The 18,995-nt window shown below is 42.6% G+C and overlaps 1 protein-coding gene across 4 annotated transcripts in view; it reads right to left on the reverse strand.

Annotated features, from left to right (window-relative positions):
• Nucleotides 1–18,995, reverse strand: part of ankib1a (ankyrin repeat and IBR domain containing 1a) — a 166,867-nt gene that overhangs the window by 40,347 nt on the left and 107,525 nt on the right. For all 4 annotated transcript variants that reach the window (XM_068012310.1, XM_068012293.1, XM_068012303.1 and 1 more), the window contains exons 7-9: nt 12,248–12,336; nt 6,995–7,139; nt 4,479–4,642 (exon numbers count right to left, since the gene is read on the reverse strand). In XM_068012310.1, coding sequence (XP_067868411.1) covers nt 4,479–4,642; nt 6,995–7,139; nt 12,248–12,336 — 398 coding nt within the window. The remainder of the gene's footprint in view (nt 1–4,478; nt 4,643–6,994; nt 7,140–12,247; nt 12,337–18,995) is intronic.

Below are 18,995 nucleotides of genomic sequence, written 5' to 3' on the forward strand. Positions count from 1 at the left end.
TTGGAGATATAACTCAACTGCAGTGTGTAATTTTTGCAGAGGCATTTAATAACCAAGCGTGAAATATATAAGGACAAACATTTGCTTTTTGAACAAAAGGCTAAGGGAGTGGTCCACACTAAAGCAGTGATAAATCCACAAATATTGCTAATAAAAGCTTATCGTCTCATCCTACTTAGTGGTGCAGAAAATTGCTAAAGCAAAAAAAAAAATCACGATTCCTGAATAGTTTTGTTTTTATTCATTCATGGGATGCGGGCATCACTGGCCAGGCCAGCATTTATTGCCCATCCCTAATTGCCCTTGAGAAGGAGGTGGTGAGCTGCCTTCTTGAACCACTGCAGTCCTTGGGGTGTAGTCCAATGTTACTGGAAAACAATGTATGTCATCAGTATAAAGCTGCTTGGCAAATTGGTCATCTACTGATTGGGATCAACTGTATGTTTGAATTTGTTGCGTTGAGAACACCATGGAGACTTGGTTCGCTGTTTTTCGCAGCAAGTGCCTCTCTGTGTAAAAGCAATGTGTCCAAATAGCATGAGCTGCTGCAGCTTTTATATTCTTTACACAACGCCAGTGCTGTTAGGAAGAGAGTTCCAGGATTTTGACCCAGCGACAGTGAAGGAACGACGATATAGTTCCAAGTCAGGATGGTGTGTGGCTTGGAGGGGAACTTGCAGGTGGTGGTATCCCTATGTATCTGCTGCCCTTGTTCTTTTAGGTGGTAGAGGTCGCAGGTTTGGAAGGTGCTGTCTAAGCAGCTTTGGTGCGTTGCTGCAGTGAATCTTATAGATGGTACACACTGCTGCCACTGTGCGTTGGTGGTGGAGGGAGTGAAGGTTTGTGGATGGGATTCCAATCAAGCGGGCTGCTTTGTCCTGGATGGTATCGAGGTTCTTGAGTGCCGTTGAGCTGCATCCATCCAGGCAAGTGGACAGTATTCCATCACACTCCTGACTTGTGGCTTGTAGATGGTGGATAGGCTTTGGGGAGTCAGCTGGTGAGTTACTTGTCGCAGAATTCCTAGCCTCTGACCTGCTCTTGTAGCCACAATATTTATATGGCTACTCCAGTTCAGTTTCTGGTCAATGGTAACCCCCAGGATGTTAATAGTGGGGGATTCAGCGATCATAATGCCATTGAATGTCAAGGGGAGATGGTTAAATTATCTCTTGTTGAGATGGTCACTGCCTGGCACTTGTGTGGTGTGAATATTACTTGCCATTTATCAGCCCAAGCCTGGATATTGTCCAGGTCTTGCTGCATTTCTACACGGACTGCTTCATTATCTGAGGAGTCACGAATGGTGCTGAACATTGTGCAATCATCAGCGAACATTCACACTTCTGACCTTATGATTGAAGGAAGGTCATTGATGAAGCAGCTGAAGGTAATGTTAATGCTGTAGTTGATAATGCCATGTGCTATGGAAATCGTAAGGGAAATACCTGGAGAGTAGAAGGCCAAGGAACTGGAAAAGGTACCAATGTCAAGTGACATTAACAATGGATTGATTTAACGTCAGATGACATAATTTTGCAGTGTATCGATTGGCTACATGATAATGACTTTGCTATACAACCTTGTGGATTCACTCATTTCTAAAATTTCCGACTTACTTACCCAAGTTCAGTATGCGTGGAATAAGGAAATAAAAAACTTGTTGTTTTGCAAAGAGCTCAAGACAGCTACCAAGTTAGACTATATATTTTTGAATTGTTGGATGATTTCACCACTTCAGCAGATATCAGCTGGACAAACTGCATTGGGGTCAGCACTGACGAGGCTGCGGCAATGGCTGGAAAGCATTCTGACGTTGTGCGAGGATATAAAAGCTGCAGCACCTCATGCTATTTGGACACACTGCTTTTAACACAGAGAGGCACTTGCTGCGAAAAATAGCGAACCAGGTCTTCATGGTGTTCTCAACACAGCATTAACACTTGTTAATTTTGCAAACTCCAGAGCAACAAACTCCAGGTGTTTAGCTACACTTCATTAAAATGTGGGCGCAGAGTACAATTCTGTGCTCATGCATATGCAGCTGGTAGCACATCTTTAAGTATTACATTTGTTGCGTAGTGCTGACTTTCTATGACCCATGATGGAACCACTTGCTAACACACCTGTGGGCTACAAGCCCATTTGGTGAGAATATTGAAGGTAAACTGCAACTTTCCATTCCCTCAAAACTATTAGAGCAGCTCATTGACATTTCATCAGACAATTCCCTCAGGGCCAAGTTCAGTGAAATGCTGCTGGAGACATTTTGGTGTGAAGGCTCCAATGAATACAGCACTGTTGCATCTGCAAAGTGTTGGCCCTATTTAGCACATCCTACTTATGCGAAGCTGGATTTTCAGCAATGGCATCAATGAAAACAAAGTACCGAGCCAGAATGACCATTGGCCATGACATGTGTGTGTGCTTGAAGTTACTCAAGTTGCTCAGCACCATTAACAAGTTTCACATCAGGCAAGCAAAACAAAAATATCTACACTTAATTGAACAACATTTTAAACAGAATTAATTTTAAATAGAAAAAATACTTGTCGAACAGGAGGCCCACAGAATTTTTACAAGACAGGAGGGGAGCCTCAGAAGCAAAAAGGTTGAGAATCTCTGAGTTGGAGGATGGGGCAATTGGCTCACAGCCTGTAGACATATTTCAGTTAAATAAAAGCAAAATACTGCGGATGCTGGAAATCTGAAATAAAAACAAGAAATGCTGGAAATACTCAGCAGGTCTGGCAGCATCTGTGGAGAGAGAAGTAGAGTTAACGTTTCGGGTCAGTGACCCTTCTTCAGAACTGACATATTTTAGTTCTTGTCTATAAGTCATATTTTGTCCTTAATTTTATATATACTTCAATTTATTATTTATATTTAACTGGAAAAAATGTACGGCAATTTGGGAAGCAGAGAAGCAAAGTTACTTGAAGCGTAGCAGTTTCTCAGCAGAACAGGTGAAGGAGGTGATGTGAAACTGAGGCACTACAGCATCACCACAGGCAGGAGGGTACAGTTACAGCATGACAACTTACATAGCTAGTGTTATAAATGTGCACACTGAAATTTTTTGTGGGAGCAGTTCACAGCAGGAAAAAAGATTTTGTAAACAGGATGTAAGGTTTCGTAGATAGTAAGCATGTGCAAACTTAACATCCTTAATTAATTATAGATAAATATTCATATTCTACTATCAGCACCTGCAGCATGGTTGACAGGCTGAGCAGCAGAGCTGTGGGAGAAAATGAGACAGCAGGTTTCACCACAGCAAGGAAGGGACCGAGTAAAGGTAAACAGAAAACAATTGTGGCTATATTGTGTTTTTAAATGGAGTCAATACTCCAGATGTGACTGACCAACCAAAGCTCATAGTTGATGGGAAAAAAAGATCAAATCAACACTGGAAGGCATGCTCACAGAATCAGGGTGGAGGATGCACTCCAAGGCGAAAGGGATGGTGGATGGGGTTCTGGAATCTGATTGATTGAAGGGATGTTATATATTCTTCTATAAACAGATAGATCTGATCATGTCAAAACATGCAAATTTAAAATGATGCGATTTGGCATTTCCTAAGAAATAGTACCAGGGTACCATCTGACATCTTTCTATAATCCCTGACAATAGAGAAGCAGATGGAGTTTAATACTGACAAGTGTGAGGTTATGCATTTTGGCAGAAAGAGTAGGGTGAGGAAATATATACTTAATAGCACAGTTCTAGAGCGTGCAGGAACCTGGGGTGCATGTGCATCGATCTTTGAAGGTGGCAGGTCATATCAACAGTGGATAGTAAAGCATATGGGATCTTGGGTTTCATAAATAGAGGCATTGAGTAGAAAAGCAGGGAAGTTATGCTGAACTTTTATAAAGCTTTGGTTAGGTTCCAACTGGAGTATTGCGTCCAGTTCTGGTCACCAGGGATGTGAAGGTCCTCGAGAGGGTGCAGAGGAGATTTATCAGAATGGTTCTAGGGGTGGGGGAATTTAGTGACAAGGTTAGATTTGAAAAGCTGAGGTTATTCTCCTTAGAACAAAGGAGACTGAGCGGAGATTTAATAGAGGTGTACCAGATTGCGACAGGCTTGGATAAATTAGACAAGGAAAAACTATTCCCATTAACCGATGGTATAAGGGCTAGGGGACACAAATTGAAGGTTTTGGGAAAGCGATGGAGGGAGAATATGAGGAAGAACTTCTTTATGCTGTGGGTGGTTATGACCTGGAACTCGCTGCCCACAATGGTGGTGGAAGCAGAGAAAATCAATGACTTCAGAAGGAAACTGGATGGCTACTTGAAGGAAATAAACTTGCAGGGCTACGGGGATCGAGCAGGGGAGTGGAACAGAGTGGATTGCTCTGTGGAGAGCTGGCATGGACTCAAAGGGCCGAATGGCTTCCTTCTGTGCCGTAGATGACTCCATGACTCTATAACTAAGACATCCTGAAACTCAAATTTCTGTACACTAACCAACAGAAGAGATGTCCTTTCCCACAATCCACTGCTGGTGCACTCAGAAGAGGAAAACTCAGCTGGTCCATTGTAGAACCTGATCTTTGACAGGTTAGTCTTACTGCCCTTTCACAGCCAGGAGTGGGACACCATCTGATAACTGGATTATTTTCCACAAATGCCTAAAAGAAAAAGAATATCAATGTGCTGGATCCTGGTAAAGCACAAATATTAAACACCGAAGAAAAGAGCAGTGGGTTCAGTGCATTCCCATTTCTGGGAGATGGACTTGAAGCCAGCCAGGACTGATTATACCTAGAATTAAAGCAAAATACTATGGATGCTGGAAATCTGAAATAAAAACAGAAAGTGCTGGAAATACTCAGCAAGTCTGGCAGCATCTGTGGAGAGAGAAGCAGAGTTAATGTTTCAGGTCTCTAACCTTTCATCAGAACCCCAATGAAAGGTTACAGACCTGAAATGTAAACTGCTTTTCTCTCCACTGATGCTGCCAGACCTACTGAGTATTTCCAACACTTTGTTTTTATTTCTGATTATACCTACACTCAGGTATACCTGGAGCCTTCAAAATTCAATACATAGACCTAATGTCTCAGATTGCTTACAACACTTTTGCAAATTACAATTATTCAAGTTGCTGAGAATGGATACTCGGAATAGAATCTGGAAGCTTCTACTCTATATAGCTCAGTTACACAGTGCCTTCACCAACTAAGCCATCAGAAAACAGTCGAACTTTTCCAATAGTTTTTCTCAGCCTCCAAAATATTATCTTAAACCGAAAGCAACAACAAACCTAATTAAGAAGGAATTTTCTTCCACAGCCCTGTCAGCATTTGCCACCATTACGCCTCTGAAAATGACAGGGACGTCTGGAGTCTGCACTGAGTTTGTAACTGTAACTGGGTTTTAATGGTGTACCAAGTTCATAATTACTGCTGAATAACCTCTCTGGCCCTGAAAAGCCAATTTGATCTTTCTGGAACGTCAAATTTTTTGCATTAACATAAAAAATTCCACATATTTTAGTTTTTTTTTTAAAGTTTCATTATGATATTTCAGCTTCTACCTTAATTCCTTGTGTATGTCTCAGTATTAATTTCACTCTCTGTAAAATGATATTAAGTGAAGGATAATCAGTATTTTTAACTTCCTAGTTTGTTACCTGTGAAAATATTTCAATGTGATTAGCTGCTTACTCTGTTTGAAGACATTACTGTTTCTCTCACCTGCTGCCAAGTCAAGTTTAGAAAGGTGAAATCCACACTAGAGATTGCTAGATTTTTGTGGGCAGCTTTCTTCAAGGTCAGCGGCACGTGCTGTCAGTTCGCCACTGGCCATGAAATCTGAGCCATTATGCTAATTAATCTTTCTTGCTATCTATAATTTCGATCAGTGCAAAACATAAGCCTCTGGTCACTACTAGAATCTATTTGTTTTGAGAATAATGGCAGTGAGATATCATTCCAATGCATACTTCATCCATGATATCAGTTTTATTTCATGCTGCACCAACAAGGTGGAATCCACGAAAGATGACTTACTCAGAACCATCAATAAAAATAAAGGCCTAAATTTTAAAAAGCATCCCTCACCTACCATGGGCAGGAAATGGTCAGGCAAGGTGTTAAAATCCTGAAATGTGAAATCCCGATTCTGCCACCATAATATTAATAGTGGTGATTCAGGTCCTAGTTGAAGCTCCTGCTAAAAGCAGACAGGATTCTCTCTTATGATGCAAAATCGCAGCCCAATGATGTCAACTGCACTGCGATGTACCACTATCAAATCAAGGGGGGCCTTACCCGTTTGCTGCCAAGCAAGGAGTCATTGGGCTCCCCCCACCCATCCCATCGTTAGAGAATCCCTAGCATTAGCCCTAATGCGCTAAGGGAATCCCCAAACCTCTCCCAGTTTGCATTACAACTCCTTCACCTGCTGGCTGCCAGGGACTGTTTCCACAGGTCACCAGAAGCCAAATATTTGCTCCCGTCAACCTGCCAACCAGGTAGTAAATCTGGCTGCTTGTTGGGCAGTGGCCTGGGAACTTTCATTGAAATGATACCTTGGCATTAAGATTGGCAGGGCCTTCACATCCCCAGCCTGTCCAACTGTGTTGCTCTTAACCAGGCTTGTGCACACCCTTTCTGGTAAAAACTGAGCCCAAAGTTAAATCAACTAAGAAAAAAATCTTTAAAAGTGAGATCCCAGTGCTGTGCCTATAGGAACAGCTAAGAGAAATCCCTCTCCACATAATAGGGTTGAGTTACACTTAAAGAGCAACAATAATCAAGGTTCTAGTCACCATCTTAACTTTACTGCATTACTAATTTCCCAATTATCTGTTCTATGCAATTTCTTTCATATACTTTTTTCCGGCTGATCATGTTTCAAGTGAACAAGGCTAGTGTCCTAACATTTTAAAGTATACACAAAATGTAACCAAAGAGCATTAATACAGAATGAAATAGTCAAGATCATTTTCAATGTTGTTACTCTATTCCAAAGCTCACCTTAATGTCAAACTGCAAATAACGTTTGTCCATCTCTCTGGAAACCAAGTTTTCTATGATATCTACAGGAACAAGCTGAAAGCAGTCGAAGGCTGGACAGATTATATTGTGGGCTTCTCCCTCTTGAATCTTAATATTCAAAAACCTGCAGAAAGTATGAACAATTACTGCATGAACAAATACTGGGGATGTGGACATGGCTTTGATATCAAATCACTCAAGAGTTCAAAGCAGCAAAACCCTAACGGCCCGGATTTTGTGATCAGCAGTGAATGAATGCTGCCAGCTATTTAGACAGACTATGTGTCGTTTTGCACTGGACCTTGCAGTAATTAGAAATCCAATTCAGCACATATGTATGGAAAGTGTCACTTTTAAATGAAGCATTAAACTTAACTTTCAAATTATATTTCATAACAGCTGTCAATGACATTTAGGAGAAAGTCTATAGTCATAATTAATTATCTGAAATGTAACTTGCCGTGTTGATCCAGCATGAGCAACAAAAATTCAAATTTCAGTCAATGAGGATATAAATTCACCCCTCAGGCTGGGAGCTTTGTATTCTAAAGCTAAAGCAAATAGAGAATTCCCTATTTTTTTTTAAAACTCTTAAGGTTGTGAAATTCATACTCCCCCATGTGTGATAAAACAAGGATTTGCTTTACAAAATCTACAAAAGAAATCAAAATGGTTTGCGATTAATGCTGATCTGCTTTCTGAGCCCTTAAACACATTAAAGCTTTGTAACTTTCTAATTTGTTTCCAGTTTGAGAAAGTTAGATATAAAGAACTCAAAATAAATTACAAAATGAATCCATGAAACAAAACTAAGGTAATTATTTCTCTTCCCATCCCTGCACCATCACCTCAGGAGACCCTCAAAAATCCATTTGTGTCCTCCTCCTTTTCATTATCTAAATGCTGCCTCTTGGCAATAACATCCACGGATAAAGGGTAAGCTACTTGTAATGCTATTACACCCAGCTCTACCACTCCCATCAAGACTTTGGACCTTGCAACCATGCTGTCAGTTTACCTGTCCTATATCCAATCTTAGACAAATCTCAACTCCAGTTAAACATTGGGAGGACTAGTTTAGTTTAGTTTAGAGATACAGCACTGAAACAGGCCCTTCGGCCCACCGAGTCTGTGCCGACCATCAACCACCCATTTATACTAATTCTACACTAATCCCATATTCCTACCACATCCCCACCTGTCCCTATATTTCCCTACCACCTACCTATACTAGGGGCAATTTATAATGGCCAATTTACCTACCAACCTGCAAGTCTTTTGGCTTGTGGGAGGAAACCGGAGCACCCGGAGAAAACCCACGCAAGCACAGGGAGAACTTGCAAACTCCACACAGGCAGTACCCAGAATTGAACCCGGGTCGCTGGAGCTGTGAGGCTGCGGTGCTAACCACTGCGCCACTGTGCCGCCCTAAAGCCATCACCTTTGAACGCTAGCAGATTTTGTGCCATCACCATATGCCACTTCCTTCTCCAACCAATTTCTCAGACTGCTTGCAACCTCAACATCCTGTTTGACCCCAAAGCTCAGGTTCTGAGTCCAGAGCCTTTCCATCACAAAGGCTGCCTGCTTCTGCTTTTGATATAACGCCATCCTCTGATCCTACCTCAGGCCTTCCATTGCTGAAAGCTTCATATTTGTCTCAGTTACCTTCAGACACAACTATTCCAGTCCTCTCCTAGCTAGCCATCAATCCTCCAACCTCCAGAAACTGTCAAGATCAATTTCAGTATTAAGTGATCTCATTCAGAATTATGCTGCTCGCATCCTATCCCACACAAAGTCTTGCACATTCATCAAGAGTCCTTGCTAATATAAACGAGCTCCCAGTCCCATATGTCTCCAACTTAAAACTGTAATCCTTTTCTTTAAATACCTCCATGGTACCCACCTTTTGCCTCATCACTGACTTTTGTGCCTACAGCTGATTAGGTTCCACTTTGAAATTATTTACCCAAACTCATCTGCCTCTCTACCTCCCCAGTTTGCTTTAGGACCCACTACAAAATTCAGCTCATGGATTAAGATTTTAGTCATCCATTCTAATCTATCCGTCTTTGGCTCGGCATCAATTTTTTCCATACTTCTGAAGCGCATTGGGGACATATTTCTACTTTTAAAGTTTAATGAAAATAGGGAGTTTCTATCGTTGATATACAACCTGCACAAATTCATGCTCGATCCATTGAACATATAAAATGTTCTACATCAACTTATGTTATTTAGTTAAGTTTAATTCATGAGAAAAACATAAAACCCTTAAAGATAAAGCAGCTTTCATCAAGAATATTACTGATTGACTGTGGACATTAACCTCCTTTTACAGAATTACTGCAGTAGCACTGGACAATTACTAAGTCCTGTTCAGTTATCATCCTTGTTCTTGGAGATCTACATAGGCTCCTGGTTAAGCATCCCCTCGATTTTGAAATTCTCCTCCTCGTTTTCAAATCCCTCCCTGGCCTCACCCCTTCCCAGCTCCGTAACTTCTCCAGCTCCAAAACTCTCCGAGGTCTAGGCACTCCTCCAGTTTTGGCCTCTTGTGCATCATTGATTTCAAATCGCTCTATTGGTGATTGTGCTTTCAGTTTCCGAGACACCAAGCTTTGAAATCTACCCTCCAACAACCTCTCCTTTAAGATACCTCTTATGTGGTTCAGTCAAATTCTGTTTGATAATGCTCCTGTGAAGTACCTTGCGACATTTTACTACATTAAAGTCACTACATAAATGCAAGTTATTCTATTATATAAAAGACTACCATCAACACAGTCCGATAATTACCATTAATAGGGTAATGGCTGATATTTTGGTCCCACAATTCCGCAAGACCTGATTACAGAATTTAAAGAAAATCTGGTAAGTTCTACTTCTAGGAAGGAAGTGCTGCAAAACTCGAGAAAGATAGTTGTATAACATATCCAAAACAAGTTTTGCGTAACAAGTATGCACTCTAATATTTTAAAGCACAGATCATGCTAACAAGAAGCACAGATGGATGAACAGATGTCTTATGAACATAGGGAAACAAAGCACAGGAAAACTGGTCAGCCTGGCCCTATACTGTCATGGTGCATCCTCCATAAACTCGAGCTCATCCAAAACTCTGCTGCCAATACCCTAACTGAAGTCTGGAAGCTTATTGAGGGTAGCGTATCGGAGGATGCACTGATGGAAGTATTTTTGTGAAAAACTGAGCGCTCCAACAACCCTGGTCTTGTGTCCACCCCCAACTTCCTTCACCCATTGTTGGTCTCCGTACCTTCAGCAGTCTCAGCCCAAAGCTCTGGAATTGCCTCCCTAACTTCTCTTCCTTTAAGATTCTCCTTAAAATCTACCTCTTTGGACAAGTTTTTAGCATCTCCTTTTTTTGGCTCAGTGTCAATTTTTGGCTGATTATGGTCCTGTGAGGCGCTTACATTAAAGATGTTTTAGATGCACGTGTTGTTATATTCATGCATATTAAATTACAAATGCCAGATTTAATGTATTTGCATCTAGATTTGTAAGTAATTTATTTTTCTCTAAGGTCCCAACACCTACACCAATCTTTTTCCCATTCGTGAAATTGTTCCCAATCCCTTAATTGGGATTACTGATTGATCTGGACACAAGAAATAGGAGCAGTAGTAGACCATATGGCCCATCTAATCTGCTCCGCTATTCAATACGATCATGGTTGATCTTAGGCTTCAACTCCACTTTCTCGCCCGCTTGCCACATCCCTTGATTCCCTGAGACACCAATAATCTGTCTATCCCAGCCTTAAATGTATTCAACGATGGAGCATCCACAACCCTCTGGCATAGAGAATTCCAATGATTCACAACCCTTTTTGAGTGAAGTAATTTCTCCTCATCTCAGTCCTAAATGATCGCCCCTTATCCTGAGACTGTACCAGTGTTTTAGATTCCTCGACCAGCAGGAACAACCTCTCAGTGTCTACCCTATCCAGCCCCTTCAGAATCTTGTATGTTTCAATGAGATTGCTTCTCATTCTTCTAAACTCCAGAAAATATAGGCCTGAAGCGCAATAGTCCTACTACCAATTCATGTGCAACTAGTAATTGGTCCCCATGCAAAACCACTTTGTTTAATAACTTTCTGTCCATTGAAATGCAACCAGTTCCTTAGGAAACTCACTAATAACCACAAAGTATTGCCCACTAAACATAAAAAGACTCAAATTTAATAAATAGTCTATTGTGTGGCATCTTTTCAAAGGCTATTTGAATATTAAGGTTGTGTGTCAACCAGGCTACCTGCACCAACTAATCGACTAACTTCCTCAAAAATTCAACCGGTTTGGTGAGATGTGACCTTCTCCAGAGGCCACATTAAGACTGCTTTTCTGTCATAAAGTACATCTCTAATGTCTCGAACAATTTACCAATAACTAAAGTCAACAGACTTTGGAAGTTTCCAGTTCTGACTTACTGCCGCTTTTAAACATTGGCCTACATGGGCCTCTCTCCAGTTATAGATAAAACTCCATCTCCAATGAGCTTTTGAATATACGAGTGAAGGAGTAGCAGAGCACAGCCCCATTTCTTTCAGCACCCTTGGGTGAATACCATCAGTCTGATCTGTTTGGAGATGTTTTATTCTAGCTAGGACTATTTTCATATCCACTCTGACTCTTAATTTTAGCATCAATTCCAATATGCATTATTGGTAACTCACATCATCTTTTACGGTGAAAACTGACAAAATAGCCACTTAAAACCTCTGCCATACCCTGGCAGTCCACTCCTATCTTCCCTTCAAAAATTCTTCAAGGAACCTATGCAGTCCTTAATGACCCACTGGCGTCTAACACAGCTGTAAACAATCTTATTCCTCCCCTCAGCTATCCAAATCATCTTCTCCAGTCCTTTTGGCTGCTGTAATAGCAGCTTTGGTTGCCTTTAGCTGAGATCCATATCCCTACCGTTCTGAGAGTTATTTTCCTTAAAGCTGTAAAAATGACTTGTCACATTTCATAACAGTTACTAACAAAGATGAATAGATTTCTCCTTTAAGTTAAAATTCTTTTGTGAAGTGGCTGTCCAGATATTTGCAGCCCAGGAAGTATAGTATTTAGTATTGTAACATCGGGATTAGAAGCAGGGAAGGAGGTGGTGAAGCACTAAGAAAAAAGAAATTAAAACCTGCCACTTCTGCAGATTGAAATAATACAATCTCCAATAATCCATACCAACAAATGATACTCACCCTTCCCAGCAGCCTCTGCAGAATTCATGACCACAAGGCACATCCACAGGATCTTCAAAGACAGAAATGTTGCACATGCAAATGCCACACTGTAAAAAATAAGTTATCATTGCAATTAACTGTGCAAGATCAAAAATATACAACTTTAACAATATTGCAAACCAGGATAAAATTAGCTCTATTCTCAAATGTTAACTTCTATCTAATTTCAACACAAGAACATAAGAAATACAAGCAGCAGACGACCATTTGGCCCTTCATGTCTGCTCCAACATTCAATAAAATCATGCTGATCTTCTACCTCAAATCCACCTACCTGCACTATACCCATACACCTTAATTCCCTGAGTATGAAAAAAATCTGCGGACCTCTGACTTGAATATACTCAATGACTGAGTATTCACAGCTATCTGGGATAGTGATCTCCAAAAGTATACAACCCTTTGAGGAACAAAATTTCTCCTCATCCAAGTCCTAAATGGCTAACACCTTATTCTGAGACTGTGACACCGTGTTCTAGATTCTGCAGCCAGGAGAAACATTTTATCAGCCATCACTATGTCAAGCCTAAGAAATTTATGTGTTACAATTACATCACCTCTCATTCTTCTAAACTCCAGCTTAGTCTACTCAATATCTCATCCTAGGACAAACCCCTCATCCCAGGAACCAGTCTAGTGAACCTTTGTTACACTCCCTCTAGGGCAAGTATGTCCTTCCTTAGTAAGGAGACCAAAACCACACACAGTACTCCAGGTGTGGCCTCAACAATGCTCAGTACTAACGTAGCAAAGCTCTAATCCCTTTGTAACAGGAGATAACATACCATTTGACTTCCTAATTGCTTGCTGGACCTGTATGTTAATTTTGAGATTCATGTACAAGGACTCCCAGTCTCTCACCATTCAAAAAATATTCTTCTTTGTTCCTACGAAGGTGGATATCGTTACACTTCGTCACATTGCATTCTGTCTGCCATGTTCTTGCCCACTCACCCAACCTGTCTATATCCCTCTGCAGCCTCTTTGCATCCTCCTCACTGTTTATTTTCCCACCTACCTTTGTGTCAACAAACTTGGATACAGTACCTCATTTAAGTCATTAATATAGCTAATAACATAGGAGCAGGAGTAGGCCATTCAGCTCATTGAGCCTGGCCCACCATTCAATTAGATCATGCCCACTTTGCTGAGCTATCCCCATATTCCTTGATGTCATTAGTATCTAGATATCTATCGATTCCTACTTGAACATGCTCAATGATAGAGCTTCCACAGCCGTCAGGGGTAGAGAATTTCAAAGATTCACCACCTTAAGTGAAGAAATTCCTCCTCATCTCAGTTAAATGGGGCCTAAACCTTATTCTGAGACTATGTCTCCTGGTTCTAGACTCAGCAACCAGAGGAAACATCCCATCTATATCCACCCTTTCACACCCAGTAAGAATTTTCTAAGTATCAATGAGATCACCTCTCATTCTTTGAAACTCTAGAGAATACAATAAATAGTTGAAGCCCAAGTACTGATTCCTTGCAGTACCCTGCTAGTTAGAATCTGCCAACCTGAAAATGGCCTGTTTATTCCTACTCTGTTTGCTGTCCATTAACCAATCCTCAATCCATGATAATATATTACCTCGATCCCATGAGTCCTAATTTTGTGTAATAACCTCTCATGCGACACACCTCATCGAATTTTTTTTGAAAAACACAAATGCACTACATCCACTAGTTCCCCCGTATCCATCCGACTACTTACATACTCAAAAAAAAAAACTATCATATTTGTCAAACACGATTTCACTTTAATAAATCCATGTTGACTCTGCTTAATCATATGATTTTCTAATTACCACATCTTCAACATATTTTGGTATTTTGCATACTAAGATGTTAGGCTAAATGGTCTATAGGGCCACATTTTCTCTCTTTTTCCAGAGAATCATATAAATCATAGAAATTTACAGCACGGAAGGTGGCTGTTCGGCCCAATGTGTCTGCACCAGCCGACAGCGAGCCATCCAGCCTAATCCCACTTTCCAGCTCTTGGTCTGTAGCCTTGTAGGTTATGGCACTTGTGTATATCCAAGTACTTTTTAAATGTTATGAGGGTTTCTGCCTCTCCCACCCTTTCAGACAGCGTGTTCCAGATCCCCATCACCCTCTGGGTAAAAAAGAATGCCACTTGAAAACTCCAACCTCTAACCCTAAATCTATGCCCCCAGTTATGAACTCTCAACCAAAGGAAATACAGTCTACGTAACCACCCTGTCTAGACCTCACAATTTTATACACTTCAATGAGATCGTCCCTCAGCCTCCTCTGTTGCAAAGAATACACCCCTAGCCTTTTTCTTTATACGCTCATGCGATGTGGGTGCTACTGGCTAAGACAGCTTTTATTACCCATCCTTAATTTCCCTTGAGAAGGTGGTGGTGAGCCGTCTTCTTGAACTGTTGTAGTCCATGTGGGATAGGCACACCCAACAGTGCCATTAGGAATGGAGTTCCTGGATTTTGACCCAGCAACAGTGAAGGAATGGCGATTTATTTCCAAGTCAGGATGGTGTGTGGCTTGGAGGAGAACTTGCAGGTGATGGTGTTCCCATGCATCTGCTGCCCTTGTCCTTCCAGGCGGTAGAGGCTGCGAGTTTGGAAAGTGCTGTCTAAGGAGACTTGGTGTGCTGTTGCAGTGCATCTTGTAGATGGTACACACTGCTGCCACTGTGCGTTGGTGCTGGAGGGAGTTAATGTTTGTGGATGGGGTGACAATCAAGCAAGTTGCTTTGTCCTGGATGGTGTCGAGCTTCTTGAGTGTTTTTGGAGCTGCACCTATCCAGGCAAGTGGCGAGTATTCCATCACATTCCTGACTTGTGCCTTGTAGATGGTGTCAGGTGGTGAGTTACTTGCCACAGGATTCCTAGCCTCTGACTTGCTCTTGTAGTCATTATATTTATATGGCTACTGCAGTTCAGTTTCTGGTCAATGGTAACCCCCAGGATGTTGATAGTTGGGGCTTCAGCGATTGTTATGCCATTGAATGTCAAGGGGAGATGGTTAGATTCTCTCTTGTTGGAGATGGTCATTACCTGGCACTTGTGTGGCGCGAATTTTACTTGCCACTTAACAAACCAAGCCTGGATATTGTCCAGGTCTTGCTGCATTTCTACACAGGCTGCTTCAGTACCTGAGCCGTCGCGACTGGTGCTGAACATTGTGCAATCAGCGAACATCCCCACTTCTGACCTTACGAATGAACGAAAGGTTATTGATGAAGCAGCTGAAGATGGTTGGGCTGAGGACACGACCCTGAGGAACTCCTGAAGTGATGTCCTGGGGCTGAGATGATTGACCTCCAGCAACCACAAACATCTTCCTTGGCTCTAGGTATCACTCCAATGAGCAGAGAGTTTTCCCCGATTCCCAGTGACTCCAGTTTTGCTAGGGCTCTTGGTGCCATACACGGTCAAATACTGCCTTGATGTCAAGGGCAGTCACTCTCACTTCACCCCTGAAGTTCAGTTCCTTTGTCCATGTTTGAACCGAGGCTCAAATGAGGTCAGGAGCTAAGTGGCCCTGGCGGAACACAAGTTGAGCATCACTGAGCAGGTTATTGCTGAGCAAGTGACGCTTGATAGCACTGTCAATGACACCTTCCATTACTTTACTGATAATTGAGAGTAAACTGATGGGGCAGTAATTGGCTGGGTTGAATTTGTCCTGCTCTTTGTGGTCAGGACATACCTGGGCAATTTTCCACATTGCAGGGTAGATGCCTGTGTTGTAGCTGTAATGGAACAGCTTGGCTAGGGGTGCAGAAAGTTTTGGAGCACAGGTCTTCAGCAGGAATTTTGTCAGGGCCCATAGCCTTTGCAGTATCCAGTGCCTCCAGTCGTTTCTTGATATCACGTGGAGTGAATCGAATTGGCTGAAGACTGGCAGCTGTGATGTTGGGGACTTCAGGAGGAGGCCATGATGGACCTACTCGGCACTTCTGGCTGAAGATTGTTGCAAATGCTTCAGCCTTATCTTCTGCACTGATGTGCTGGGCTCCCCCATCATTGAAGATGGGGATATTTGTGAAGTCTCCTCCTCCTGTTAGTTGTTTAATTGCCCACCACATTCATAATTGGATGTGGCAGGACTGCAGAGCTTAGAATCTGATCCATTGTTTGTAGGGTCGTTTAGCTCTATCACATGCTGCCTCCGCTGACAGGCACACAAGTAGTAACGGCCTGCTCGGGTCTGCAATTGAATCCCGACCCGGCCAGAGTCCTCTGATTTTTTTCCTGCGCCCGACCTGACCATCGGAATGAAGTTGATTATATTAAAGAGGTTGTGCTCTACCTTGTACGGAATCGCTCACTGCAGACGAGCGGGGAGTCCGGATGCACATTTCCCGCCTTGATGTCCTGGTTGTCACTGTGTCCGACCCGGCCCAACCTGACCTAAGCCCGAATGCTGGACCTGGAAGAGCGGCCCGGCCGGAACCCGACACATCGTCAGGCCAGGTCAGGTTCGTGTTGGGTAGCCATGCTCTAACAAGTAGTCCTGGATTGCAGCTTCACCAGCTTGATACCTTATTTTGAGGTCTGCCTGGTGCTGCTCCTGGCATGCTCTTCTGCACTCTTCATTAAACCAGGGTTGATGCACCAGCTTGATGGTAATGGTAGAGTGGGGGATATGTTGGGCCATGAGGTTACAGATTGTGGTTGATGACAATTCTGCTGCTGCTGATGGCTCACAGAGCCTCATGGATGCCCAGTTTTGCGTCACCAGATCTGATGAAAATCCATCTGATTTAGCAGGGTGGTAGTGCCACACAACACGATGGAGGGTATCCTCGACGTGAAGAAGGCACTTCGTCTCCAGAAGGACTGTGCAGTGGTCACTCCTACCAATACTGTAATGGCAGATACATCTGCAACAGGCAGACTAGTGCGGACGAAGTCAAGTATGTTTTTCCCTCATTGATTCCCTCACCACCTGCTGCAGACCCTGTCTAGCAGCTATGTTGGAATCTGGAACACACTGCTTGAAGGGGTGGTAGAGGCAGGAACACTCACGACATTCAAGAAGTATTTAGACGACCACTTGAAATGTCATAACATTCAAGGCTACGGGCCAAGTGCGGAGAAATGGGATTAGTTAGGTGCTTGATGGTCGGCGCAGGCGCGTTGGGCCGAAGGGCCTGTTTCTGTGCTGTAAAACTCTATGACTTGGTCAGTAATGGTGCTACCGAGCCACTCTTGGTGATGGACATTCAAGTCCCCCACCCAAAGTACGTTCTGCGCCCTTGCCACTCTCAGTGCTTCCTCTGAGTGATGTTCAACATGGAGGAGTACTGAATCATTAGCTGAGGGTGGGCTGTAGCGGTAATCAGCAGGAGTTTTCCTGGCCCATGTTTGACCTGATACCATGAGACTTCATGGGGCCAGAGTCATTGTTGAGGACTTCAAAGGCAACTCCCTCCCGACTGTATACCACTGTGCCGCCACCTCTGCTGGGTTTGTTCTGCCGGTGGGACAGGACATACCCAGGGATGGTGGTGGTGGTGTCTGGGACTTTTTCTGTAAGGTATGATTTCATGAGTATGACTATATCAGGCTGCTGCTTGACTAGTCTGTGGGACAGCTCTCCTAACTTTGGCAGAAGGCCCCAGATGTTAATAAGGAGGACTCTGCAGGGTCGACAGGGCTGGGTGCGTCCTTGTCGTTTCCAGTGCCTAGGTTGATGCTGGGTAGTCTGTCCAGTTTCATTCCTTCTTGACTTTGTAGCTATTTGATACAACTGAGTGGCTTGCTTGGCCATTTCAGAGGGCATTTAAGAGTCAACCACATTGTTGTGGGTCTGGAGTCACATGTAGGCCAGATCAGGTCAGGACAGCAGATTTCCTACCGTAAGGAGGACATTTGTGAACCAGATGGGTTCAATCTATTCAATCTTTGCTTATAACTAAAATTCTCCAGTCCAGCTAACATCTTTGTAAATCTCCTCTTTAGTGTAATCACATCTTTTTTATAGTGTGGTAACTAGAAGTGCATGCAGTACTCCAGCGGTGGCCTAACCAGTCTTTTATACAGTCACAACATTACCTCCCGGTTCTTATATTCTATGCTTCAGCTAATAAAGGCAAATATCCTGTATGCCTTCTCAACCACCTTAATCTTACCTTTCCCGCCCGCTTCAGGGTTCTGTACTTTAGTGACCAGTATGCCACGTGGGATCTTATCAAAAGCCTTGCTAAAATACATAAAGTCTACATCAAACACACTACCCTCATCCACCCTCCTTGTTAACTCCTCAAAAAATTCAATCATTTTAGTCAGATACGACCTTCCCTTAACAAATCCTTGCCATTTTTGATTAATCTGTGCTTTTCTAAATAAAGATTTATCCTGCCCCTCAGAATTTTTTCCAATAACTTTCCCACCATCAAGATTAGGCTGACTTGGCCTGTAATTATTCGGTCTATCCCTTTTGCCCTTTATAAACACAGGTACAATGGTAGCTATCCTCAGGTCCTCTGGCACCACATCTGTAGCCAAAAAGGGTTGGAAAATTATCGTCAGAGCCTTTGCTATTTCTTTTTTTACTTCCCTTAACAGCTGAGGATGCCTTTCATCCAGGCCTGGGGATTTATCCGCTTTCAAATATGTCAAACCCGTTAATACTTCCTCCCTCAACATGTTAATTTCATCAAATATTTCATTCTCCTTCCTGATTGCAATGTCTGCATCATCCCTTT

This window comes from Heterodontus francisci, chromosome 2 (genome assembly GCF_036365525.1).
Source record: "Heterodontus francisci isolate sHetFra1 chromosome 2, sHetFra1.hap1, whole genome shotgun sequence".
NCBI lineage: Eukaryota > Metazoa > Chordata > Chondrichthyes > Heterodontiformes > Heterodontidae > Heterodontus > Heterodontus francisci.